A 26397-nucleotide genomic window follows, 5' to 3' on the forward strand; every position below is an offset into this window, starting at 1 on the left:
GTTGTGGCAGATAATAGTTTTAGGCCTACAAAGCCTAAAATATTTACTATCTTGCCCTTTATAGGAATGGTTTGCCAAACTTTGGCCTAATACATAGAAAACACTCAGTTATAGTTAGAATCATGTGTAATCCTCATGACTCTACACTTAAGTAGTATGAAGAGCATTTTTCAGAAGGACAAGGTTAGATAAATTATCCAGTCACATAGCTAGTAAGGGGAAAGCCAGTTTGACCGCAAAGCCTATTCTCTTTCCAATATGTCACATTATCTAATATTTTTTGTTTTTTAATACATTAAGAAAGATCATAATTTTAAATAGCTTAGCAGAACTTTACTAAATACTAAAGACTGCTTTTATTTTATTGAGATTATTTTTTTCTCTTTCCAAAGAATCCAGAAACCAGCTGATCTATACTATTTTAAATGCTCTGATAACCCAAGTTTTCTCAATTCTTTAGAATATCTCAATTCTTTGTTAATCTAAGAACAGCATATCTACATACCCAAAAAACAAGAGGTAGTAAAATGTTTTAAAATTGTTTACTGAAAATCATAAGTTTTTACTTAACATTTTTATAAATGCAAAATTCATAGAAATTGTAAACCATTTAATAAATGTTAGTTTTTATATTCTTTGTTACCACCCAAAAACTAATCGCAAACAGCCCAATCCCCTTTAGTTTTCCTTTTAAAAACCAAGTAGCTACTGCAATATGGGTATATGAAAAGTAGTAAGCCTGCCACAATACTGCCTATCAACACCAGTCTCTCAATTGACTTGAAGATGAACCTATTACCTCTTACTTTAAATTTTGTAATTATCAAAAATCAACATCCCAACATTTTCCAGCATTGAAAAGGAAGCACATCTTCATGGACACTGTCCCTTTACACTGTATAACATAACTTCACTAGTTTGGCAATTAAGTGAAGCTCGTATCTTAAGAGCTATGTCACAGTATCCAGAAAGAATTCTAATTGTTAATATTTTTCAAATCTAAATCTTTCACGTGGGCAGTCTCCGTTTAAATTCTTCAGCAAAATGATTAATTTGGTAAGAAACATTTTTTATAGCATTGTCAGCAGAGATCAGACACATTAACATAATTCTCTGAATGTCCTGAAGTTTAATGCAAGGTCTCTTGGTCAGTCATCTTGCATTTACCAAGGAGCTATTGGCTATAGACCTGCTCCTTTCTAGTATTTTTTTCCAACAATTCCAGATACTGCTGCTGGATCTCAAGGCCCACTTCTATTCCCAATGCCCATATAAACTGAAACACTACTGTTTACCGGATGAAGATAGAATTCAACGCTTTACCTAATACCTTAATCCTCTCTAGTCTTATTTTCTCTTAATTACCTGTATCCTATGCTTCACCCAAACTAGACATATTCTTCCTAAATATGTCTCTTATTTTCCTCTCTCCACCTTTATTTTCCTCTCTTCTACCTTCTGCCTCCCTTCTCCATTCGCAGATGAAGTCCTCAATCTTTCCTCTCCTTCAAGACCCATCTGAAATGTCAGCTCCTTAACAAAAACTTTTCTAATTGGATGAGAGTTCTCTAAATACCCATTGCCTCTTTATATTTTGTTGTACGTGATCCAGTCTTTAATGTGTTCATTGTGTATTTCTTACCATCCCTATCAAATTATAAGAAACTCCTGGAGAGTAGGGATGTCTTAATTTAGAACTAGTAGAATATTTTAAAGGATAGAGTGTGATTTTTAATAAATATACATTTGGTCTTTGTCCATTCAGGGCATAGAGTTCACAAAAACCCAAGTGTTAACAGGATAACAGTGTTTTTGGTTATGTTAATGAAGTGATTTTTGGAAAGCCCTCAGGTAACCTAAGGATGAGAGCGGGTTGCCTGGGGAGCCAACCACGTGATGAGAGGGTGGAAATTTTCAGGCCCACCCCCTCACACCTCTGGAGTGGAGAAAGGAGCAGGATATTGAGTTCAATCACTTAAGATTTAATCAATCATGCCTATGTAATGAAAGCTTTATAAAACCCCAAAAGGATGGGGCTCAAGAGAGCTCTAGGTTGTCGAACCAGAACAAATCCATGTGCCAGATGGGTGGTGCATCCCAAACTCTATGGAGACAGAAGCTCCTGGGGTGCCTGGGTGGCTTGATTGGTTAAACGTCTGACTTCAGCTCAGGTCATGATCTCACGGTCCGTGAGTTCGAGCCCTGCATCGGGCTCTGTGCTGACAGCTCAGAGCCTGGAGCCTGTTTCAGATTCTGTGTCTCCCTCTCTCTCTGCCCCTCCCCTGTTCATGCTCTGTCTCTGTCTCAAAAATAAATAAACGTTAAAAAAAAAAAATTAAAAAAAAAAAAGAAGCTCCTATGTTTGGGACCCTTCTGGACCTCACCCTATGTAGCTCTTCATCTGGCTTTTCATCTGCATCCTTGACTGTCCTGTTCAAAGATGCTGAAATGGGTTCTGGTCATGAAAATGGATTGAAGGAGGCAGGGAAGAAATAACACATGAAGAATGAACAGATGCCAGAGAACCACAGAGGAATAAGAAACAGTAAAACCACAAGTTCTTTATGTAGCCATCTTTTGCTTTATTTTTTAGAGAAGCTTGGAAATACAGTGTTTTTGCTTATCCCCATTGATGATTAGCACTAGGTACATTTCTTCAAGTGGGTATCTTGTCCAGAGGCTATTTTAAAAGATTTTGATAAGCTGAAAAGCACGTCTTCTGGAATAAAAACCAGCACCAGACAACACTGCAGTAAAAAATTCATTTAACAAATACTGACCCATCTACGTGCCAGCGCTGTCCCAACACTGGGTACAGAGCAATGACAGGAGTCTGGTTTGCCCAGGATGGTTGGGTTTCCTGGGACACAGGACTTCAAGTGTTAAAACTGGGAAATCAGTGACAAACAACAAACGCTAGTGGTAGTCAATCTCCCGTAATGGTCCTCAGACACCTTCTTCATGCCCCTATGTAGTCTCCTCCCACATTACATAGGGCTGGCCTTCATAATAACACACCGTGGAAATGACAGTGTGTCACTTCCAAGGCTAGGTCATAAAAGACACAGTGGCAAAAAAAAAAAAAAAAAAAAAAAAAGACACAGTGGCTTCCACTTTGCTCCTTCTGGAGAAGCCAACTGCCATGTTATGAGGACGATCAACTGGAAAAGGCCACTAGGTGAGGAACCAAAGCCTCTTGCTATCAGCATGTCAATGAGCCATCTTCAACAATGAGCCCGAAGCCTTCAACATTCACGTTTCCCAGACCCGCGCTGTTGCATACGAGGCCACAGAGTTAATTGAGCACATGAGAGAAGGCTGGCCCCTGCGATGTGCTGTTGTGTAATAATACACACCAAAGTCCCGAGATCTAGTACCAACAGACGAAATGTAAAATTTCTCATTAAATCCTTTGGGTTGAGTACAAGTCCAAATGACAAAATTGTGTATATGTTGCGTTAGATCTTACAACCCTTTCTTTTTGCATTTTAAAAACGTGGCTGCTATTGGACTGACGATAACCTCTGCGGGTGGCTCCGATTACATTTCCAAGGCCTGCGGCTTGGCTGCGCTCCCAGCTGGCAAACTTTGCATTCAAGCGTTTCGCCTGCGCCCTCGGCTGGAAGGGGCCGCCTCGCAAAAGCCGAGGCTCTGGCCCGGCCTCTGGTTTTCCTGCGAATTCCCGCAGCCTCCGGCTCCAGTCTCCGGTTTCCCGGGACTCCGGCTGGTCCGGCGAGCGCTCGGGCGGCCCGCCCCTCCCGGCTTCCGGGACACCCACTGTCTGAGCTGCCAGAGCGCAGCGCGCGGTTTTCAGAGAGGCCCCGCCCTTCGCGTGCCTCCCCCTGCCGCGCAGCCGTCGCCTTCATCGCGTCACTTCACACCGCACAACCACCAGGGAAAGTCACCTGGGGTGCGCAGCGCCTTTTGATCAACACTCACCTCCGTGGACCCAACACTCACCTCTGGCTGGCCCAATCAACACCCACCTCAGGCTGGCCTACTCACCACCCTTCTTCGGCTGGCCCAATCAACATCCACCTCAGGCTGGCCCAGTCAACACCCCCCTCTGTCTGGCCCAATCAACATCCAGCTCCTGCCGCTCTGATCAACACCCACTTCAGAATAACGCAATCAGTACCCGCTTCAGGCCGACCGGGCGGGGCCTGGGTTGTCACAGGCCTTCTCTCGTCTTCCGGGACCCGCGGCGGGGGCGTAGCTACAGATCGAAAGGCGGGACTTCCTGCCCAGCGGAGCATAACTTCCCTAGTGTGCCGGAACTCCTCACAGATCGAGGCTGGAAGCCAGCGGGCGCCCTGGTTTCTTGTGAGCTCAGAGGCGAGTAGAGGTTTGAGCGTCTGGTGGCGTTCAAGCTGTCGTCGCTAGACTTCTGCCTTGGTCGCCTCTAATCTCGGCCCTGGAGATGGCGACGTACACCTGCATTACCTGCCGGGTGGCGTTCGACGACGCGGAGGTGCAACGGGCCCACTACAAGACGGACTGGCACCGCTACAACCTGAAGCGCAAAGTGGCCGACATGGCCCCGGTCACCGCCGAGGGTTTCCAGGAGCGGGTGCGGGCGCAGCGGGCCGTGGCGGAGCAGGAGAGCAAGGGCACGGCCACCTACTGCACCGTCTGCAGTAAGAAGTTTGCCTCTTTCAACGCCTACGAGAACCACCTCAAGTCCCGGCGGCACGTGGAGCTGGAGAAGAAGGCCGTGCGGGCCGTGAACCGCAAAGTGGAGATGATGAACGAAAAGAACCTGGAGAAAGGCCTGGGCGTGGACAGCGTGGACAAGGATGCCATGAACGCGGCCATCCAGCAGGCCATCAAGGCTCAGCCGTCCATGTCTCCCAAGAAGGCCCCCGCAGCGCCGGAGGAGGAGCCCAGGAGTCCCGTGGCGGTGGCTGATGGAGGACGTGCGCCTCACGACCGGGACCCGGCCGAGAAACCTCCCCGGCTGCAGTGGTTTGAACAGCAGGCCAAGAAGTTGGCAAAGCAGCAGGAGGAGGAGGAGAGTGAGGAGGAGGAGGACCTCGACGAAGAAGGTGGTGGCTCTGTTGCGGGGGCGGGGAGGAGGTGAAACTGACGAGTGAGGGTGGTTTCCCGAGTGACTTGTCGGAGCATCAGGCCCGCAGGGAATTTTGTCTGTTTCGTTAACTGGGGTAGATTCAGGGCCTGGAAGCTTATCGGGGGCGTTATTTAATAAATAGTTATTTAATAAATAGTAGAATGAATTGATGACTTCCGTTTTGAAGGAGAAGGCATCGAACACACGCATGGGGTGGGGGGGCGTGTTACCGCGCACACCAACTGCGGCAGGGTGTGTGATTCTGCTCGGTTTCTGGTTATGATGGCTTCGCACTTAATTCAGTTAAGACAGCAAAGTGAGGGGTTCAAACTGCGGGGGTTAACCTGAAATGTGGAGCTGGAGCCTCCCCGGTTTCACGAGCTGTTTATTCCTTCCTGCCCTCGTGGCACGTCCTGTTACTACTGATTGTGTAGGTAGAGGCCTGGGAAGGAAGTACAAGGAGACCCCTGTGTGCTGGAAAAGAAAGCTTAAGGAACGTTTTAGCGCCACAGATTTGTCCGTGTAACTTCAGCTAACGTGGAGATCGCGAAAGAGGGTTTGTCCTGCAAGTGGCATTCTCCAGGCCCAAACGGAAGGCTGCTCTGCCTCGTGCTTGGGAGTCTCTGTGGTTTCTTCGCCGGCAGTTACCCACCACCTTGTTAAACTAACTTTGTTTTTCAACTCTCTGGCTTGAAGACTGGGAAGATATCGATTCTGATGAGGAGTCGGAATGTGAGGATGCTGAACCAATGGAGGAGGCGGATGCGGAGGAGGGGGAGGCTGGGGGAGGCCCCCTCAGCGGTGCTATCCCCATAACGGACTGCTTATTTTGCCCCCATCATTCAAGCTCCCTCATGAAGAATGTGGCTCATATGACCAAAGTCCACAGCTTCTTTATCCCCGACATAGAATATGTTTCTGATCTTAAGGGACTGATTAAATACTTGGGTAAGTACAGTAGTTTTCCTTTTAATGAGCAAATGCCACGTTATTGGGGGTCAAGTTTCAGGAGAACATTTCGTTTTTTGTTTCTCGTCGATGTTTGATTTGGTTATCTGCTTATTGTGTAAAGATCAAAAATTTGATGCATGTGTTTTGAATCGCGGAGATGCATTGTGAGCTTTGAGCTGGCCGCAGAAAGCTACCCTTGTGTTTTGTCCTCCACTTATTTTTCCAGGAGAGAAAGTTGGCATTGGGAAGATTTGCTTGTGGTGCAATGAGAAAGGGAGATCCTTCTACTCCACGGAAGCTGTACAGGCACACATGAATGACAAAAGCCACTGTAAGCTCTTCACGGACGGTGATGCTGCTTTGGAATTTGCAGACTTTTATGATTTTAGGTAAGTCTGTCGTGTGCAATGTGAAGCCAGGTGGGGTCATCACACTTGAACCTAATGGATAGCGGTGTGCCTGTGCCTGATGCATGTGCCGTATATGCATTACGGCTCTTTTAACACTTCCGTGTGGGGGACCGTTCCGTGTCATTTTGTCAATAAGAAACTGAGAGTTGAGCCCACACATCTAATAAAAGAGATCTGATAAAGAGAAGATCTCGGGTCCAAACTGCAGTTTGTCTGACTTGAGAATTTCTTTTTCTTTATCGGTGGTTTAAATGATCGGGAGGTCACTTTTGCCGGCCCCCTTGTGGACAGAGGGACTGAAGTGAGATTTCATGTTTTGGTTTCCCTGAGAGTCCTTGAATCACAGGCTGTCTCCTGAGGGAATTGAGTTGGTTGCTGCACTAGGCCAGTCCCAGGCATTCGATGGTGAGATTATCCCATAGGTGGCTCACCCTTAACTAGAAAGTCGGATAATTCACGCATGGTGCCAGGAATCTGTGGCAGGCACTTTTGAACAGCTGTAGTGTCATGATACTTAGGACCTAGCACAGGTGTGCTACACAAGCAGATGTGTGTAATTACCGTGCCAAATATCCACTGTCTCCAGATACACGTGTTCAGAAAAGTCCTAGCCTTTTAAATTATCCTTTTGCATTTTCCTCCTGATTTCTCACTCTTGTCATCGAGGAGAAGTTTTTCATTCAGCCGTGTCGGTGGCTATGTAGTGGTATCCCACTGTGGTTTTAATTTTCGTTTCCCTGATGTTACCTAATGTAGTTGACAACCTTTTTGTATTAATTGGTCACTTGGATATCTCTTGTGAAGTGTCTGATCAAGTCTTTTGTCTGCTTCTTTATTGGGATTGGGTGATCTGTCTTATTACTAACATTTTAATGTGTAATTCTCCAATTTATTTTCTGTGTGTATTTGAGAACATGTCTACGAACATACAGAATCTTCTGGAATTGCACTGTCCAATAATGGTAATTACTAGGCACATTCATAGGACTGTTTAAGTTAATTAAAAATCAAGTTAAAAACGTAAAAATTCGGTTGTTTAGTTGCACTACCTACATTTCAAAACCCAGTGCCTAAAAGCACTTGTGACCAGTAGCTACTTTATTGGACACACAGGCACAGAAAGTTTCTGTGGTCACAGAATCTTTTCAGATGGCACTCTCCTAGAAGTTGTCTTAGAATGGCTAAATTCAGGAGAGCAACATCTCTAGCACTACCTTCTCCTCCCTCCTACGGAGAAACAAATAGGTGAAAGAATTCAGTTGGAGGCCATTTGCTCAGTCATTTGTGTTCTTTTTTTTTTTTTTTTTTTTATAAAGAAAATTTTATATTTACAGCGAATTTGAGCAGAAGGTGCAGAGATTTCCCATATAACCCTTGCCCCCGACACATACATAGCCTCCCTCGTTGTGGACATCCCACACTAGTGGTACATTCCTGAGTGATGACCTTACAGTCGTATCTCATCATCGCCAAGTCCGTAGTTTACGCCAGGGTTCACTCTTGGCGTTGTACATCTTCTGTTTGGACAAATGTATAATGACCCGTGTCTGCCGTTATTGTATCATACAGAGTAGTTTCACTGCCCTGAAGATCCTGTGGGTTCCACCTGTTCTTCCCTCCTTGTCTCTTCAGACTGGCTTCTTTCACTTAGTAACGTGCATTTAAGTTTTCTCCATTTCTTTTCATGGCTTGATAGTTCATTTCTTTTTAGTACTGAATACGGTTCTGTTTTCTGGATGTACCACAAGTGTATTTATCCACCCAGCTCCTGAAGGGTGCTTTTGTTGCTCCCACGTTGGGGCAGTTATGAATAAAGCTTCTATAACCATCAGTGTGCAGGTTTTGTGTTGTTGACATGGTTTCAGCTCCCTTGGATAAATACGAAATAGCACGATTGTGGATCCTGCGGGAAGAGTATGTTTGGCTTTGCAGGAAACCCCCAAGCTGTCTCGGAAAACGGCTGCACCATTTTGTGTTCCTGCGAGCGATGAGTGAGGATGCCCGTTGCTTCACATTCTTGCCGGCATTTGATGTTGTCAGTGTTCTGGATTTTGGCTGTTTTAATAAGCGTGTGTAGTGTTATCTCTTTTTATTTTGCATTTCCCTCATGACATGATGTGGAGCGCCTTTTTACATGCTTATTTGCAGCCTGTATATCTTAGTGAGGTGCCCGGTGAGGTCCCTGCCCCATTTTCAAGTCTGGTTTATATTCTTATCACTCAGTTTTAAGAGTTCTTTACATGTTTTGAATAACGGTCCTTTATCAGATGTGTCTTCTGCCAACATTTTCTCCCGGTCTGTGGCTTGTATTGTAATTCTCTTGACACTGTCTTTCCCAGAGAAGTTTTTCATTTTAGTGAAGTCCATCTTACCAGTTATTCCTTTCGTGGATCGTGCCTTTCGTGGGGCGCATAAAAAGTCCTCACCGAACCCTAAGTCGTCTAGGTTGTCTCCCATGTTATATTGCAGTCATTCTTATAGTTTTGTGTTTTACGCTTAGGTCTGTGATCCATCTTGAGTTTATGGGTCACTTGCACACTCTGTCTTACAGAGGATGCGACCAAGTTGGCTTTCCTCCTAAACGTTTCAGCTTGCCGTGCCTGCAGCGGTTGGTTCCCTGCGCTTAGGTGGCCAGTGGGTTTGCCAGTTTGCAAACACGATTTGTCTTTTAGTCAAATTTGAGGTATTAGTCTTCTTATTAATGCCATTATTAATGCCGCTGTTACAGGAGTAGCTACCCAGATTACACGGAAGGGGGGCAGCCTGATGGGACTGAGGACTTACCCTCCGAAAAGACATTAGAATATGATGATGAAACCATGGAGCTGATTCTGCCTTCTGGTGAGTATGTTTGGCAAAGATGGCATAACACGGGTGAGGTGATTAGAGAGGCATGTTCCCGTCAGCTCTCTTCCGTCCTGGGGGGAGTCGTTGCAGTTTTATGTTCGCAGGTACATAGTAATGAAGGTCTCCACTTAGCTCTGTGTTGGCTGTTTTGTTTAAGTTAGATCAGTGCTTTTGCTCACTTCTGTTATGATTTTGAATGCTTTCATCAGTCATCTCCTTTCAGGTACATAGACATTTTCTCTTTGGTTCTTTCTTGTTATTATTGCCTCATTTAGGTTTCTCTTGTTAATGTTGGCCGTACTCTTATTCTTTGAACTGATTCCTGTTTCCTCACGTTGCTCAGACTTGCAGGTAGTCTGGCACGGGTGTATCGGGCTGACAGCGCCTGGCCCAGTTGCCTGTTTATTTTCTAATTGTGGCAGGGAGGCTCGGAGTTTGAGTTCTGCCTTCTACTTTAGGGAACAGGATTTGACTGATATGGTGGGGATTTATCCCAGGTGGGGATTTATCCCAGGTATGAAAAGGTGGGGGGAGAAAAAGCCATGAATATGAGAAGCATCTGCTGTTGTTTACAATGTTACGATTAGCTGATAAGAACGGGAGAAGCTACAGAAGACCTGTGGGAAGGAAAGGGAATGGAACAGAAGAGCTGACAAGATCCTAATAATACGTGGTATTTACTGAGCACTTAGCATGGTAGGTGGATACATTATTTTATCTTTAGGAGCCAGTGAGTTGGATTCTGTTATCCTTATTCGACCTGTGAGCCAGCCGAAGCTTAGATAGCTTGAGTAACTGACCCAAGATCATAGACCAGTCAGCGAAGCCTTCTCCACTCCCCCCACCCTGCCTTGGGAGATTTGCAGTGATGCTGCGTAGGAGCAGCTATCCTGCTCATGGACACGACTGGGGGGAAGAAGCCATCTTATGTTACTGCTTTTCACAAGGAGTATCACTGCTTAGGTACAGACAGCCCTCTTTAATTCAGAATAATAACCTTTTAAGGCTAAGGACAGCTTTAGAGTATGACAGTAGAAGAAAAGGGCATGCGGAGCCTGTCTTGAAGATATAGGTCTCCTTACAGTGATAAGAAAGGTGTGGAATGCACAGTGTCGTGGCCTGTGCAATAAACAGTAGCAAAACCAGCCTAGATATATCACAGAGAACCTCTTCTAGTCTTCCTCTGGTGAAAATGCCAGTACATTACATCAGAAATGAGCTTCCTAACTTCATTTCTAAGACTATGACCATCTTTTTTCGCTCCTTATTTCATTAGCATCCACTTCCTTGACTGTAGAGTGAGATTACAACACTCTTTGAGTGAGTTGAATAAGGCGATCCCTTGTCAAGCAATGTCTGGCACGTCACTATGAATGGTGGCTTCGGTTTGCATCAACTGTAGCCTGGTACCTACCAAAATATGCACAACAATGAGCGTAGCCTATTTAAGAAATAGAGTCTATTTGAGAGAAATTTTCATCTAAACCTAGAATTTTGAAACTTAACTAGGGATTCTTTTTTTATTTTTTAATCTAGAAAACACATTTTCCTAGGATGATTGCGTTTTCCAAGATTAACCAAAGCCAAAAATAGGCATCATCTTAGGATACTCTCTTTGGTCGTCTCCCACACTGGAGCGATTACGAAGTACAATTCCTAAACAACCCTTTCATATTTTTCTTTTTTGTTTCCTATTTAACATTTGTCTACGTCACCATTACCGCTTCCTAAATGGCCATCTGCAATCTGATTTCTGTTCAACCACTTAGCACATTCTTCTTAAGACAACCAGTCTGTTTTCTTTTTCCCTCTGGAATTCTTCCAGGGGGAGCCATTGTTTTTCAGGTAAGTTAGGTTCTCTAGCTGCTGCCCTCTCCCCCCCGCTCCGGGTATCTATTCCTTTACCTACCCACTTGCACTTTCCCTCCTCTGAGTCTTTGCATGGGTGATGCCTCTGACTTACTGCTACTTGTCCTTTAAGACTCGGGTCCACCCCTCCATAAGCCCTTTTGAACTCAGCTCCTGCCCTGAGTACGGAGAGTCTCCTCTGCTCCTGGGGCACTTGCCAATCTGTCGTAACATTTCTCTCACTGCTTTGTAAGTGCTGGCTTGCTTGCCTGCCTTCCCCCATTACTTTTGAAAAAAAGATTGCTGCTTCCATCTCACCACAGGGTCTCAGGCACACATGAGCCAGATGATGTTTCTTGACTCAGTGGCTGAGAGGTTGGAGGCGACTTTAAAAGGAAAGCAAGGTTGATTCCCTTGGGCCTGCCACAGTGTAGGAGAAGCAGGGCAGAGGGAGCCATTGTGGGCTAAGAGGGGGCCCCGGTGGCTTGGAATCATTGGTCTGCAGGACCGTGCAGCGGGTTGCTTTGTCTCTACATCATCGTGCAGTCCAAGGAGAAAGTGAGAGCATAGGCACGGGAGGGACAGAGAGAGGGACAGAGGATCCTAAGCAGGCTCTGCTGACAGCAGAGAGCCCAACGCGGGGCTTGAACTCATGAACCACAAGATCATGACCTGAGCTGAAGTCAAGTCGGATGTTGAACTGACTGAGCCGCCCAGGTGTCTCAAAGAAGGAAGTGGCGTGAGATTAATTTGAAGGTCCAACTTCCCTGGTTTTTAGAGCCAGGGTTTCCTTGCTCAGTGCTACTGGTCTACCTACTGAGTCACATTATTTTAGAGTACTGGATAATAAACCCCAGGACAACTTTTTTATATCAGACTTGGAAGTAGTAAATTACAGTAACTGGTTTGGTGTTAGTGTCAAATACTATACTTTTAGACACACTCAGGAAAGACCTAACCCAACAGCCACATAACCTTACCCCACAGGTTCTTAGCCAGGCCGTACACATTTTTTTTCTGTGAGTGTGTACTCTCCTGGGTGAAGGCTGTGTAGAGTCTTAGAGTCACCTGTGTGGCCATGAATGCCTTTTTAAATTGAACAGCTAAGTACAGTTTTTCAGGGTAAAGGCTGTAGGTTTTTATTCCTTTATTTCCTTCCTTCCTTCCTTCCTTCCTTCCTTCCTTCCTTCCTTCCTTCCTTCCTTCCATTCTTCCATTCTTCCATTCAAAAGCATGCGGGAGCAGACAGGAGAGGAAGAGGGAGAGAGAATCCCAAGCAGGGCTCCACACGCAGTGCGGAGTCTGACGTGGGGCACAATGCAGGGCTCGATCTCAAAGCTGTGAAATCAAAGTCAGACACTTAACCTATTGAGCCACCCAGGTGCCCGAAGGCTATAGTTTTTAAAAGCACTTGTGACCCGGAGAGGATTAAGAGCCACTAATAAAAATATCTAAATATATGTGACTCTGTACCTTCATGGATCTTCCTTAGTGGCTGATTGCTAAGACCTTATTATGGAATTTGCTTAAATAATAGCAAAACATAGCTTTCTTAGTGAATCAGAAACTGCTAGTATTCTTCTGAAATTTCTTCCAGCTATACTGATATCTTGCTTTTCGTGTCACCCATACTTCCATCATCTTATATTAAAAATTAGTCCTCCTTCAGTTGATCCTCATTACAGTGAGACACGATGGTTTATATTCCATTGGTTTGCCCTCCTGTCTTAGTACTGGTTTGGGAGGTTTTGTAATGAGCCAAGGGAATGGGAGATCTCTGAATAAGCACTGTAAACATGTAGCAGTATTACAGCAGTATATTCAATCACCTGTTTATGTCTTTGAGCAAATTTAGCTTTCAGAAACCTTTTCAGTTATGCTCGGCTACTTCACTGTTAGCATAAGATGTTAGCATGAAGCTAAGTCGGGAAGGATTCTAGTGTGGAGAGCTTGGTGATACTTCATCAACCACGCTCGGTAGAGTCTGCTTTGAACTGGTTTCAAAAGCAGTAGTTGTGATGTCTTCAGTCTAGTTATTTCAGATCAAGGAGATGATCCCAGAGCCAGTGACAAAGAGCATCCGGTAGAGGGCACTGTGAGCATTTGCTGCGAAGGCGGTGGTCTGGCTCCGTTCCTTGAGTTTGCTTTAGTGTTCTTCAGCTCCCGTGGAGTAAGTTGGTGTCAAAGACACATCCAGTTAGCCGCTGAGTAGCCAGATGAAACTGTTGGTGGATCCACGGGAATACATAATGAATCTTAGGAAAATTACCATTGGACGTATTTTCTTTTCCACTGTCTAACGTCTTCAGTTGTAGGATTGGACAGTTTTATAAGTGGTTATTGCTACGATGAAAGGTAGATGGACAGATTGTGGCTTTACCATAACTAAGACGGAACCCATCTGTTATTTACTGGGCAGTCACACTGTGTTCTAAAAATAGTTTTCCTTGATAGGGCCTTCAAGTCGAGCTGCTCTTGGCACATTCTTGGGGCTTAATGTCAGGTACTCACTGTCGTTGACACAGGGCAGGCGTAGCTCTAATCCGTGTGTTTTCAGTTCCCCCGCTGGCCGTCAGAAACCTTGGTATTGAGTTATGAAACCTTTTCAAGGATGTTCTTCAATAATACATATTCGTCCAAATGCTGCTTATGACTATAAATACGTCGGTTGATTTTGTACTAATGACCGGCACTGTCACGTGATGATTTTGAGCATTGCAGACCTGGAGCATCCTGACCTGTTCTTATAAGTAGAAAATTATAATAATAGGCTTTCCTGCCATAGCAGCCTTCGTTTAAGCTTGAGTCTTTATTCATTGGCTGCATCTTATTTCTTGTGGTTTAGGAGCTTTGTTAACTCTGAGGCCGCCAGAAGAGCCAGGTTCAAGGAAACATGTGTTCATCCATACTGGTAACCAAAAACCAAGCCATCTTTGAATTGAAAGGTTTCTTTGCATTTCTTTCTCTTACCACAAAACAGTCATGACAGTAACTACTTTTCCATATCTGTGTAGCAAGCAAACTGTTTTCCAGGTAGCTTGCCCTATGGGTAGGGACTTAGAATAACCGGACCGAATTTTTCATGTAAATGAACGGTCTGGATCAACGTAAAACTTTCCTAGCAGCTGTACACGTGGTTCTCCCGAGCCATATTTCCTCTGTTCATTTTCAGTGGAAATAGCTGTTTCATGCCTTGTATATATGCTCTTGTCGAATTTCTACATGTATACATCTGTCTGGGAAGGCGCCTGATTAATATTCTCGTGAGGGAATTGTATTTAGTGTTGTATTTAGCAAGCTCTCAGGTAAGGCTGACACGACTGTCCCAGGATCACCCTTTGAGAGCCACTGTGCTGACGGAGCCTGGAGTTAGCCCTCACTGAAGCCCGTCCCCTTCCGTTTCACTTGATGTGAGCCTAAGGGTCAGCACACTTTTCCTATAAAAAGCTCCATAGTCCATAGTCATTCACCTCTGAAAGCGTGATTGACTTGCATAGTTTTACCAGATCCTTCTGGATAAGCCCAACCTGGAGAGGGAATTCAGCTGACTCATCCTTTAAAATTCTAGCTCACCAGGTGAATTCCATCATTTAGAAAATAACAGGGCAGGGTTTCTCAATGTAGCGACCTTTTAGGCCAAGTAAATCTTTGCTGTGGAGGACTGCCCTGTGCATTGTAGGATGTCCGCTAATATCCTTGACCTCTATCCAGTAGATGCTAGTAGTCCCCCTCCAGCTATAACAACCAAAAATGTCTCTAGTCACTGCCAAATGTCCCTGGAGGTAGAATCATCTTTGAGAACCACCACCGTGGAGAATTTAAGCAAAAGAAAGGTGGATTGATTCTTGTTCTAGACCTAGACCGTGGCTTTTAAACTTAAACATCATTATTGTGTACTTTATATTAAAAAACAAAAAACAAGTTAAAGTCCCTTACCTCTTTCCTAGGGCCCTATTGTCCATATCAGTAAGAGTTGCCATGTGAATTTCTGGAGAGGCATATCGTATATAAGTACAGGATGCTGAGATTTCACGTGACAGTGACTTGCCATTCTCTTTTTTTTAAAAATCCCTCTACTTTTTTATTTTCTGTCTTTACTTCATTTTTTAATATGCTACTTCATCTTTCTTTAGCAGATAGAGCACTTTTTCTTCTGGCTTCTCCATTTTCCAGCTAGATACCCTTAGAAGTCTGATTTGGAAAGTCCTTGCTCTGTAGCTCTACCTTGAAAAACTATCTAATTCAGCATTTTAATATTGTTTTTTTTTGAAAAACAGGTGCCAGAGTGGGTCATCGCTCCTTGATGAGATACTATAAACAGCGATTTGGCTTGTCAAGAACCGTGGCTGTTGCTAAGAATCAGAAAGCCGTGGGCCGGATACTCCAGCAGTACAGAGCCCTGGGCTGGACCGGCAGCACAGGTGTGTCGATAGCACCGTGGACCAGCCCGGGAACTCGGATCACAAGAACGGGCTTGGGTGAAGTCCTTCCCGTTTATGTTGTCCTTGTGGATCCTCTCTAGAGGAAACTTAACTTCTTGGCTCAGGGGGCTTCCATTAGTACTTGATATGTTTATGGCAAGAAGCCCAAAGCTCCATTCGTTAAAAACTTCATATTCCTGGCACAGTAACTTTCCAAAAGAGAATACAGATAATAGTTATAGACATGAGTACTTAGTAATGAGCAAAGATTGAAATTATCCTGGAGGTTATACAAAGGAATTAACTAGTATCCTTGAGGGCAAATTGCTTAAGCCATGGATTCAAACATGACTTACCTGATATACTTAGAGGTTCTTAAATGATGAGCAGGAGTAATTTAAGTAACTGAAGCCTCCTTTGCCTCATTTATAAAACTGAGATGATCATAAGGGGACCCACCTGGTAGCATCGTGTGGGTTGACTGTCATAACGCGTGTATGATGTAGTACGTGGACGTCATAAAGGCTGGCAGTCACTCCTTTTTGCAGTTTTCCCATAGAAAAGGTAACAAGAGTGGAATAAAGCAGGCCACCGGAATTGTTAAGCTTTGAAACCTCATCGGTATGAAATTCTGTAAATCTGTTCTGATGTGTCTGCTAACATGGAGTCCCATCCTTAGGTCTGCAGGGAGAACACGGGTCCACTAAAGGACTGCGGAGAGGACAAAGGAGAGCTCCCTTGGGAGGGCGTGGGAAGCCCTGGGCAGATAAAGTCCGTGTTAAATGCCACGGCGTTCATATACGCGTGGTCTCCTTCACTGTGGCTGCCTGTGAGCCGCGAGGCCGCTGAAATCCAACAGACACTGACTGCATCTTATTTTTGTCCGGAACTATTGTCTGCCTCACTTTAGAGTCTCCGTCTTTCTCTAGCACCTTTGGTCAGCGGGATTTACCTGGGGCTTATAGATCCTTCCAGGTGACGAAAACTAGAGAGGCTTATTCCAGAGAAATGGGTACATGTACAGGTTGTTCTGTGCAGTTCTGGGTGCGCATAACCCCTCACGCCCGTTGCACGGAGACCTCAGGTTAGCAGCTCTTCTTTAAATATAAGAACCCAGTTTTACCCAAACTAGCCTTGAGCTTCTCTGTAAAGGTGTTTTTGTTTTTTTTTTTTAATTAATGTTTATTTATTTTTGAGAGAGAGTGGGAGGAAGAGTGAGCCCTAGCAGAGGAGGGGCAGAGAGAGAGGGAGACACAGAATCTGAAGCATGCTCCAGGCTCCGAGCTGTCAGCACAGAGCCCGACGCGGGGCTCGAACTCAGGAACCATGAGATCTTGACCTGAGCCGCGGTCGGATACTTAACCGACTGAGCCACCCAGGCGCCCCAAGATTGTCTTTTTTTCTGATCACAAATAACCACCCTTTGCCACGTGTCCCCTTTCCAGCCGCAGGAGCTGCTCTGATGCGTGAGCGAGACATGCAGTATGTCCAAAGGATGAAGTCAAAGTGGATGCTGAAGACAGGAATGAAGAACAATGCCACCAAGCAGATGCACTTCAGGCCCCAAGTGAGGTTCTGAGTGTCTGCCCAAGGACTGGGTGGTCTGTCCCTTGCACAGGTGTCCTTGCCCGAGGGCCAGGGGAACCGGATTGTGTGACAGCCCCTGTTTGCTGCTACTTTTCCCTGTACTTGATCCGTTCTGACCTGGTAATAAAAGTCAGAATCTCATTGGCGTTTAAATGTCATTTTTGGACAGGGTTCACAGGTTATGTTTTCACAAAGTGAGTGGTGTCTCTGCTGGGCTCTGGGACCCAAACTACTGGCTAGTAATTGTCTCACTGCCTCCGCTTTTACCTGACTCTGCCTGTCGGATTCACGTGGGAAACTCGTGGGTGACTCGTCCGCTCCACACTTGGTTTAATTGGCTGCGGGGTACCTTACCACGTCCTGGCACCGGGACTTCCGTAAGGGCTTGGAAGATCCTGGAGCAGCTAAGTCGAATGTCACGTGTTTGAAAGTGTCGTGGCTTGTGGTGTGGAGGAAGTCGTTTTCATTGTGTCCAGACGAAGTTAGACAGCATGTCATTGGCTGGCTGTAAAGGTTCTTTCTTTCTAAGTGAGAAGACACAGAGAATGACGGTGCTGTGCACTCAGACTCCGTATCCAGGGCTGCCTTTATTTGAGTAGTTAGATGAGGAAGAAAGGAAATGTAAAATGTTTAGATCTTGTTTTAGAGACAAAAACTGACCTCGGGGTTTAATACGAAGAGAGTCTCCGTTTAGGCGGCTCAGGGGAAGGCAGTCGTATATCGGAAATGAAGTGAAACAACGAAATTCAAACCCACCGAGCTACCTCGTAACTTGGGAAAAGCGACTTGGGTAAATCTGTAAAATGAGCTTTTGTTACCTCACAGGTTGTGGTGGGGGGGGTGAATAAATCTGCCGAGTCCGTATTCAAGTTCTCCCCTAGCAGGCCTGCTGCACGGAGGCAGGCCGGCGATCTGCTGGAGCCGTGGTCTTCCTGTGGTGAGTTCAGGACGCCAGGAGAATGAGCTTGCCCACCATGTACTCACTGGGCCTCGTCTGCCAGATGCAGGCCTTTTTCTGTAAACTCTGGGCGCAGAGTTGAATTCGTTCTACTTCCTCAGTACACAGGTTCGCTGACAGTGGAGGACTCCCTGGTCTTTAATTTTGCTCCCTCATCCTGTTTTCTAACATTCTCACCCCAGTACCCACTCTCTTGTGTTTGACACATCTTGAAATCGATACCCTAGGCAAGAGAAGTCGTGCTTCACGGGTGGTATGTTTTTAATTTCTACTTGAGCGAATGCACATGCTCCTGGGCTGTAGCTTGTGTCAGTTTTGTTCCTCAGTCCACACTTTGTCACTCAGCATAAGCTGAGATCATTGCTGCTGACGCCCGCTGTCTGCAGCCCCATTGCCACACCAGCCCGGCAAGGTCCGTGTACCTTCTTTGCATCCCTGCCCTTGAACATCGGGGTGTTTTCCCTGTGGGGAGCAGACAGGACAGTATGTTTGCTGACCCATAAAATACTGCCCCCATTTACTTATCTGCTTCCAGGCTTCAAGAGATCCCTTCTTAGCTCTGATTTGGGGTTTGTGGAGCAGCTCTCTCCCACTTCTATCTACATCAGAATTTTATAAAACTCCCACTTCTGTCCACATCATAATTTTATAAAAGACAGTTTATTTGCCTTTGGGAAGGGGGGCAAAGAAAAAATTTAAACATCACCCATACATAGTCATAAAACCTTTTTTCTTGCGATGAGAACTTTTGAGATTACTTTCTTAGCAACTTTAAAATATGCAGTATAGTATTATTAGCTATATTCACCATGCTGCATATCACATCCCATGAGTTATAACTGGAAGTTTATACCTTTGACCCCCTTCACCCATGCATTTCCTTTGACTAACTTCAGAATTCATCCAAATTAACCAAAAAGTAAATCTTTATTAAATTGTTTTTTAATGTTTATTTACTTTTGAGAGAGGGAGAGAGAGAGAGAGAGAGAGAGAGAGACGGCGTGTGAGTGGGGGAGGAGCAGAGAGAGAAGGAGACAGAATCCGAAGCAGGCTCCAGGTTCTGAGCTGTCAGCACAGAGCCCAACTCAGGGCTCGATTCCACAAACCGTGAGATCATGACCTAAGGTGAAATCGCCTGCATAACCGACTGAGCCGCCCAAGTGCCCCAAATCTTTATGAAATCCAAATTTGGATAGATACTTCTCCTCAGTGCCCCTTATCCTTAAGTCTGTTGTCTAAAGGTAAAGTGGATACCAGGAAAATCACATTAAAGGCTCTGAATCAGTACCAAGGTAGCGCTGGCTGTGGTGGTTGGCTGACCATGACTTGTGCGGGCTCTCCTCCTGGGAGTTACCCCATGGCCAGATGGCCTTGGCAAGTTGATTCGTCTGTCTTTAGCTTCAGACATCAAGGCTGGGATCAAAAGGGAGAGAGCATAACCTTGTTCTTTCCTCATTTGTGTAACCAAAGCCCCTGGCGGCTTTGCTCATCGCACTGCCTATCTGCAGACTAGCCACGGGCTCAGTGTATTCTTTCTGCTTTGCAGAGTGTGAGTTTGTGTTTTGTGGAGTATAAAATGCTTTCGTGCGCCATTTTGTTTCTTGGCTGTGAGGTGTAGGTAGTGTTGCTATTTTACAGATGAGAAAATAGATTCAGGGACGTTCAGTCACTTGTTTAGGGAGACACCAAAGGAAACCAGAGATGGTGATTTCTGGTACAGCATTCTTAATATTGCAACACTCGAACGGAATCTTCACAACGTCGTGTCTTAAGGAGCAGCCTCTGTCGGGCTATAAATGTTTACACAAGCCCATTAAATTTCCAGCCAGCCGTGAAAAGAATCTTGTTCTAAACCTAGAAATACATAGAATTTAATGTTACACATAGTCTATACATGCATAAATAAGTGTTACCCCCATGAAAGAAAATCTACCTTTTCTATCCTGGAATGTGAGTTTCTCTTACAGGGGCCTTGTTTATAATAGTGTAGGCCCCCACGACCATGCTAATGTGACATGGCATAAGGCAAATTTGTTTAAGATGTGATTAGCAATTGCTGTCTCTTTTCTTCCCTCTTGTCCCTGTTCTCAAAGTGAGGTGAGCTAAATTCTCTCTTGCGGGGTTGGGTAGGGAGACAGGGAAAGGGTGCCTCGTGATCATTTGGAATTTTGTTAAGTTGATACTTTCAATATTGTCTCTTTTATATTCTTTTGGAGACAGTACAGACCGAAAAGTAACGCTTTAGTTGGCAACTTGACGCCATGCCTGCTAATCATTTGACAGTCCTGCCATGCAGAGGGAGCGTCTCTTCCTTCCCTTGAAGCCGGGTTGGCCTCAATGACTCGCTCATAACCAATAAATTGCAGCAAGAGTGACACGGCTGACTTCGCAGGAGAGTAAAATGCAGTGCAGCCCCCACTTTGCTTCCTTGGACACTTGACCATCGAAGAACTCTGACTTCCCCAGGACGTCACGCTATAGAAAAACCCACGCCACGTGGAGAAGTCAATGTAGGTGCTCTGGTTGACGGTCCCAGTCAGCTGCCAGCACCACCTGCCGGCCTCTGAGGTCACCATCTTGTATGTGCAGCCCAATCGAGTCTCAGGAGACGGTGCTACCCACTGACGTCTGGTCGGAACCGTACGGCAGATCCCCAGCGGCACCTGCCCAGGTGAGACCTTCCAAAATTCCTCCCCCACAGAAGCCATGAACATAAGAAAATGATTGTTTGACACCACTCAGTTGACGCAGCAGTGGTAACCGGAACACCACACTATGACACTGTTACACGTTTTGCTTGGTTGACACTTTTGATTTCCACTTAACCACCTTATGGTGGAGTTTTCCTGTCAATATGTCTTTAAGGGCAAGGACGTCATGTACATTGTTTTACCTTATTTAATCTTTACAACACCCATAAGAAGTAAATATAATTATTGCCATTCTCCAGCTGAGCAATCTCAGGCAGAAGAGCCCAAGGTGACACTGCTCGTGATCACTTTCTTTTTTTTTTTTTTTTTAATTTTTTTTTTTAATGTTTATTTTTTTTTTTTTTAATTTTTTTTTTTTTCAACGTTTTTTATTTATTTATTTTTTTTTTGGGACAGAGAGAGACAGAGCATGAACGGGGGAGGGTCAGAGAGAGAGGGAGACACAGAATCGGAAACAGGCTCCAGGCTCCGAGCCATCAGCCCAGAGCCTGACGCGGGGCTCGAACTCACGGACCGCGAGATCGTGACCTGGCTGAAGTCGGACGCTTAACCGACTGCGCCACCCAGGCGCCCCCGCGTTTATTTATTTTTGAGACAGAGAGAGACACAGCATGAACGGGGGAGGGGCAGAGAGAGAGGGAGACACAGAATCGGAAGCAGGCTCCAGGCTCTGAGCCAGCAGCCCAGAGCCCGACGCGGGGCTTGAACTCACAGACCGCGAGATCGTGACCTGAGCTGAAGTCGGACGCTTAACCGACTGAGCCCCCCAGGCGCCCCTCGTGATCACTTTCTATTGTCTATGCTGAAAAACGCAAGCCTGCTTGAGTCACAGAATTTTACACTTTGGTGACACATTGAACTGACTTAAATCGATCCCCACCATCCCACCTCTCCCCTCGCTCTTACGTGCAGGAAGCTGGATGCCCAGGGTGTTATATTGGGACTCAGCTGTGGTGCACATCGTAAGGGACAGAGCAAGGGAAACCCTCCACCTCGTGCGTGCTGGTCCCTACGCTCAGCAAAGTCAAACTTTTACAGCTCCTTCAAAAAAATCTAAAAAATAAAAGAACTTCTAATATAAACTATTTGCAGAGTAAACGATGCATTTTTTAAATGTTTATTTATTTTTGAGAGAGACACAGAGTGTGAGCTGGGGAGGGGCAGAGAGAGAGAGGGAGACACAGAATCGGAAGCAAACTCCAGGCTCCGAGCTGTCAGCACAGAGCCCGACACAGGGCTCGAACTCACAAACTGTAAGATCATGACCTGAGCCGAAGCCGGACGCATAACCGACTGAACCACCCAGGCGCCCCAACATGATTCATGTTTTAGAGGAAGAGAATGCGTGTTTAGTGTATGCCTAAAACTATATTAAAAGCATTAAGGGGCGCCTGGGTGGCTCAGTCGGTTGAGCGTCCGACTTCGGCTCAGGGCATGATCTCACGGTCCGTGAGTTCGAGCCCCGCGTCCGGCTCTGTGCTGACAGCTCAGAGCCTGGAGCCTGCTTCGGATTCTGTGTCTCCCTCTCTCTCTGGCCCTCCCCCCGTTCATGCTCTGTCTTTCTCTGTCTCAAAAATGAATAAATGTTAAAAAAAATAAAAAAATTTAAAAAAAAGCATTAAAACTACCCAAAACATCAAATCTGTTTCTTAAAGAAATCTACCATTTTTGTTTCACTGAATAAGACCTCTAAATCCTAGATTCAAGGCATTTTATATTGCCTCCTCATGTTTTATTATTAATCACCACATTTGGTATTCTATCTCCAACAACCATTTTCACCTGGGGTAATGCATCTCAGACATGCTGCCCTGCCCGAGATTACTCATTTTCTAAACCTAGCATCTGCAAATGCAGAAAATAGACTCTAAATAGAGTAAGGGATTTGAGTTTTTCTGAAGAGATTTTTATAATGCTTAGTGCCGGAGGAATGAGAATATTAAATTGACGGTAAATAGAAACTATTGAAACACTTATGCTCGAAACATGACTCTCCTTGCAGAATATTTTTCCTATTTCTAATTCAAGTGCATGAAGCTTACCTGGATGTAGTCTTTTTATTCGCCTTAAAACTTGGGGGAATTTTTCCTGGAAATAAACACAAAAATATGTAAAAATTAAGTAGGAATAAAAGCTAAAACAAAGAGCTTACTAAGTGCCAAATATTGTTGTATGCACTTTACAATGTGTCAGCTCAGTCCTCACAATTGAGTCTCTGAGATAGGAAATATCCCCATTTTCTAGGTGGGAAACTGAGGTACAAAGAAGGCTCCCTAGCTACTGCGTGGCACAGCTGGGGTATTTCATCTAGCTGGTAAGGTTCCAGAATCTGTGCTTGTAACCACTACACTAGCCATTCTTAAATCTTTTGGTCTCCGAACCCATTTACCCTTTTTAAAAGTATCAAGGACCCTGTGGAGCTTTGGTTTTCGGTAGTTATATCTATGGATACATACTGTGCTGGAAATTAAGATCAAGAAACTTTGAAATGTTAATTAATTTCAAAATAATAAAACTATTACATGGTAACATTACTGTATTTTTATGAACAATAACTGTACTTCCTTAAAAGAACCATAGTGAAAAGAGTGGATTTATTTTCCACTTTGGCAAATATCTTCTACATCCAGCTTAACAGTAGACAACTGGATTGTTACATCTGCTTCTGCATTTTGTCTGTTGTAGAACACACACCATGTGGACATTGGAAACTCTCCTGAAACCCAATGAAAGCACAAGAGTAGAAAAGACAGGTACTATCTTAATATTATTATAAAAATAACTTTGGCTTTGCAAACCCCCTGAAAAATTCTCAGGGCTACCCAGGGGTCTATGGATCATACTTTGAGAACCACTGCGCTCCATTTCACTGCCTCTCAGGACATAGGGGCAGTGTGTGGACGACTACTAAGTACCCCTTAAGAGATAGTGTTTCCTTAATTAAATCCCAGGCTGGGGTGCAGCAGAGCAGCGGCTGTGGGGAGACTAAAGTGCAATTCTCGTTCTGCCTCGGTAGTTCTTGACCTTGGCTAAGGGACTTCCTTACTCTCCGTCTCAGATTCCTCAACTACAATAGGGCTAGTTACAAATCCCTTGCAGGGACATCGTAGGCATTCCAAACAATATGCGACAAGGTGCATAGCAGGTGCTGAAACACAGAGGATGCCTGATCAAGGGTAGCCTGTATTCCAAGTTGGCCCGTGGTGTCCAGGGAAGGAAGAAGAGGGGTCACACACAGCAAAAGGGGAAGGAAAAGAGAGCCAACGAGGGCAGATGCACAAATTCTTATCTGAGACCCAGACACATATTGAAAGCTGGATGTGTTTAGGGATTCACAAATTTGGGGTTCTAGAACGCTAATACAGTGCATATATTGTATATAATGTCAGACCTCCAGGGAACCTAGAAGGACCATGTGATGACTGAACACATCACTGTTTCAAGAGAGAAACATCATCTACTCACACCAAGGTCTGGAAATAGCCTCAGTCTGTGCAGGCCAAGTCTTAATGCCAAACGATTTACAAAAACACTTTGCAGTGTTCCTAGCTCTGGGATGTTTGGATTGCAGGGAAGGGACTGTGGGCCTTACCAAATGCATCGGTGACCGTGCCTGTGCGATGTCATTTCATTCTCCCAACTCCATGAGCAAGAAGCAGACATCCTAGGATCCAGAAACATCTTTGCTACTTGTTGCCATTCAACCAGCTTTAGAGGATCCCAGGATCAGAGCAGTGGCCTCTCACTGTCTATGGCTGTTGCCTGCAACTTAAAATGCAAACTTTATGTTTGGGTGGTGAGAGGGGGTTATAATTATAATTCACAATTATATATGAGTGAATTATATGTGTGTGTGACTGTATGTGTGTTTGAAAATGAACAGAACAGCACCAACAAATGTTATTTTCCCCTCCCCTCCCCTCCCCTCCCCTCCCCTCTCCTTCCCTTCATGTTATTTTACCTGTCAAAAGTGGGTTTTAATGTTTCTGTAGACAGTAAATCACTGCTCCTTTTTCATTTTCATTATCTAGAACTCCTTTAGGAAAAACAATCACAATCGCAACAATTAACTGAACCCAGGACTTTCCCAAGATCCCTAGTAACTAGGGTGTGATGCTAAAAGCCGAGCTCATGGGTGCCTACTAGGGACACAGGAACTCAACACGCACTGGTAGTGGGTGTGGAGCCGTGCAGCCAGGATTCTTGCTTCAGGCCTGAGGCACTCATTACCCCGGCTGCTCGGACTGCTGACCTTTGGTGTCTCGCCAGGAGTCCCTCTCTGAGAATGGCCCATGGGGAAGGAAGCCCCCCTGCCCACAGCCAAACCCCCTCTGCATCCAGGGGCTCACCCTGTGGCCTTGATGAGGACGATGCTGATGTTCCCCAGCTCCAGAACTCTCCATGGGATTGCCTGAGGCCTTTATCCCAACTGCATCATAGGTCAGCTGCTCCCTCCACGGACCCCTTTTTCTCTTCCTTCCTTATAGGTAGAGATCACAAGAACAGCCCCAGTAAAATTCCCATGTAAGGCTCTATCTCAGAGTTCGTCTTTCGGAGAAGCATAACTAAAACTATTGATTGGTGCCAGGAATGGTCCAAGGAAGAAGATTCTTAAATGGGTCACCAGCTGGCCTGCTATCAGTGAGAATACCATCTCTAGACACGGGGGAAGGGAGGGAGTGCTGATGGCTCCAGACATGCGGTAGCCCTGAAATTACAACTTTCACTGTGACAATTAAAATTTTTCCCAGACTGCCAAGAGGCCGTGCATTGGCGGGTACAGGATCTGGGCATTTGAGACGTTTAAGGGAGGTGGCAATCGTAAGTCCAATGGAATGGGGTGGTTGCTGCTCACATTCTGAAGTGAATTAGAGAAAGGCAAAGAGAGGCTGGCATGATTAATCACCAATATAAGGCTACGTGTGAAAGCCAAAGGGCCTTTTGTATTTTGTAAAGACTCTCTCATCTCCTGCGGCCAGAGGCAGAAAAAAAGCCAGGATCAAGCCTAGGACTTAACTACAAGGCCAGCGCAGCTCCGGAGAAGGTGGCATTCTCAAACCCCAGCACATCTGCGTTGTCAAGGTCAAGGCCTTCATTGGGCGGGAGTGAGACGCAGAGACTTGGGATGCATGCAGACGTTTGTGCCCGTGCACTCAAAATCCCGAATCGCCAAATGCCCCTGAACCCTCTGATCCCACACCCCCCCTATGAAGTCCAGTGCTACCCCCTTGCTTGAAGATGATGCAGAAGCCTATGCCTTGCAGGACAGCATGCTCCCAACTCAGGATGTACCAATTCTGGACACTAGACCAGTAACGAGCATAAGGAACAGCAACTACAACGTACAGGCCAAATCTAGCCCACAGTCTGCTTTTTAAATAAAGTTTTATTGAAACACAACACGCCCATTCAATTACATATCATCTATGACTGCTTTCATGCTTCAGTAGGAGAGTTGGATAGTCGCAACAGAGTCTATATGGCTCACAAAACCTAAAATATTTACCATTGACTCTTTACACGAAAAGGCTGCTGAGCTCTGAACTGGAGTCAAATCATAATAAAATCTAGCATGGAAAGTGCTGGTCCTGATAAG

At 45.3% G+C, this 26397-nt stretch overlaps 1 protein-coding gene across 1 annotated transcript; it reads left to right on the top strand.

Annotated features, from left to right (window-relative positions):
* Positions 1 to 3921: 3921 nt before the first annotated feature.
* ZNF622 (zinc finger protein 622) lies at positions 3922 to 17273 on the top strand. Its single transcript, XM_007092924.3, has 6 exons — positions 3922 to 5045; positions 5765 to 6016; positions 6246 to 6408; positions 9158 to 9270; positions 15402 to 15545; positions 16991 to 17273. The coding sequence occupies exons 1-6, from the start codon at positions 4421 to 4423 to the stop codon at positions 17122 to 17124; spliced, it is 1431 nt and encodes a 476-aa protein (XP_007092986.1). The 5' UTR covers positions 3922 to 4420; the 3' UTR covers positions 17125 to 17273.
* Positions 17274 to 26397: the final 9124 nt, after the last annotated feature.

The sequence above is a fragment of the Panthera tigris genome, chromosome A1 (genome assembly GCF_018350195.1).
Source record: "Panthera tigris isolate Pti1 chromosome A1, P.tigris_Pti1_mat1.1, whole genome shotgun sequence".
NCBI classification, from domain to species: Eukaryota; Metazoa; Chordata; class Mammalia; order Carnivora; family Felidae; genus Panthera; species Panthera tigris.

Coding starts and splice junctions, on each gene's coding strand:
- ZNF622 (XM_007092924.3), top strand. CDS start 4,421: ATGGCGACGTACACCTGCATTACCTGCCGGGTGGCGTTCGACGACGCG. Junction 6,017..6,245: donor GGGACTGATTAAATACTTGG/GTAAGTACAGTA, acceptor TTATTTTTCCAG/GAGAGAAAGTTGGCATTGGG. Junction 9,271..15,401: donor GGAGCTGATTCTGCCTTCTG/GTGAGTATGTTT, acceptor TTTGAAAAACAG/GTGCCAGAGTGGGTCATCGC.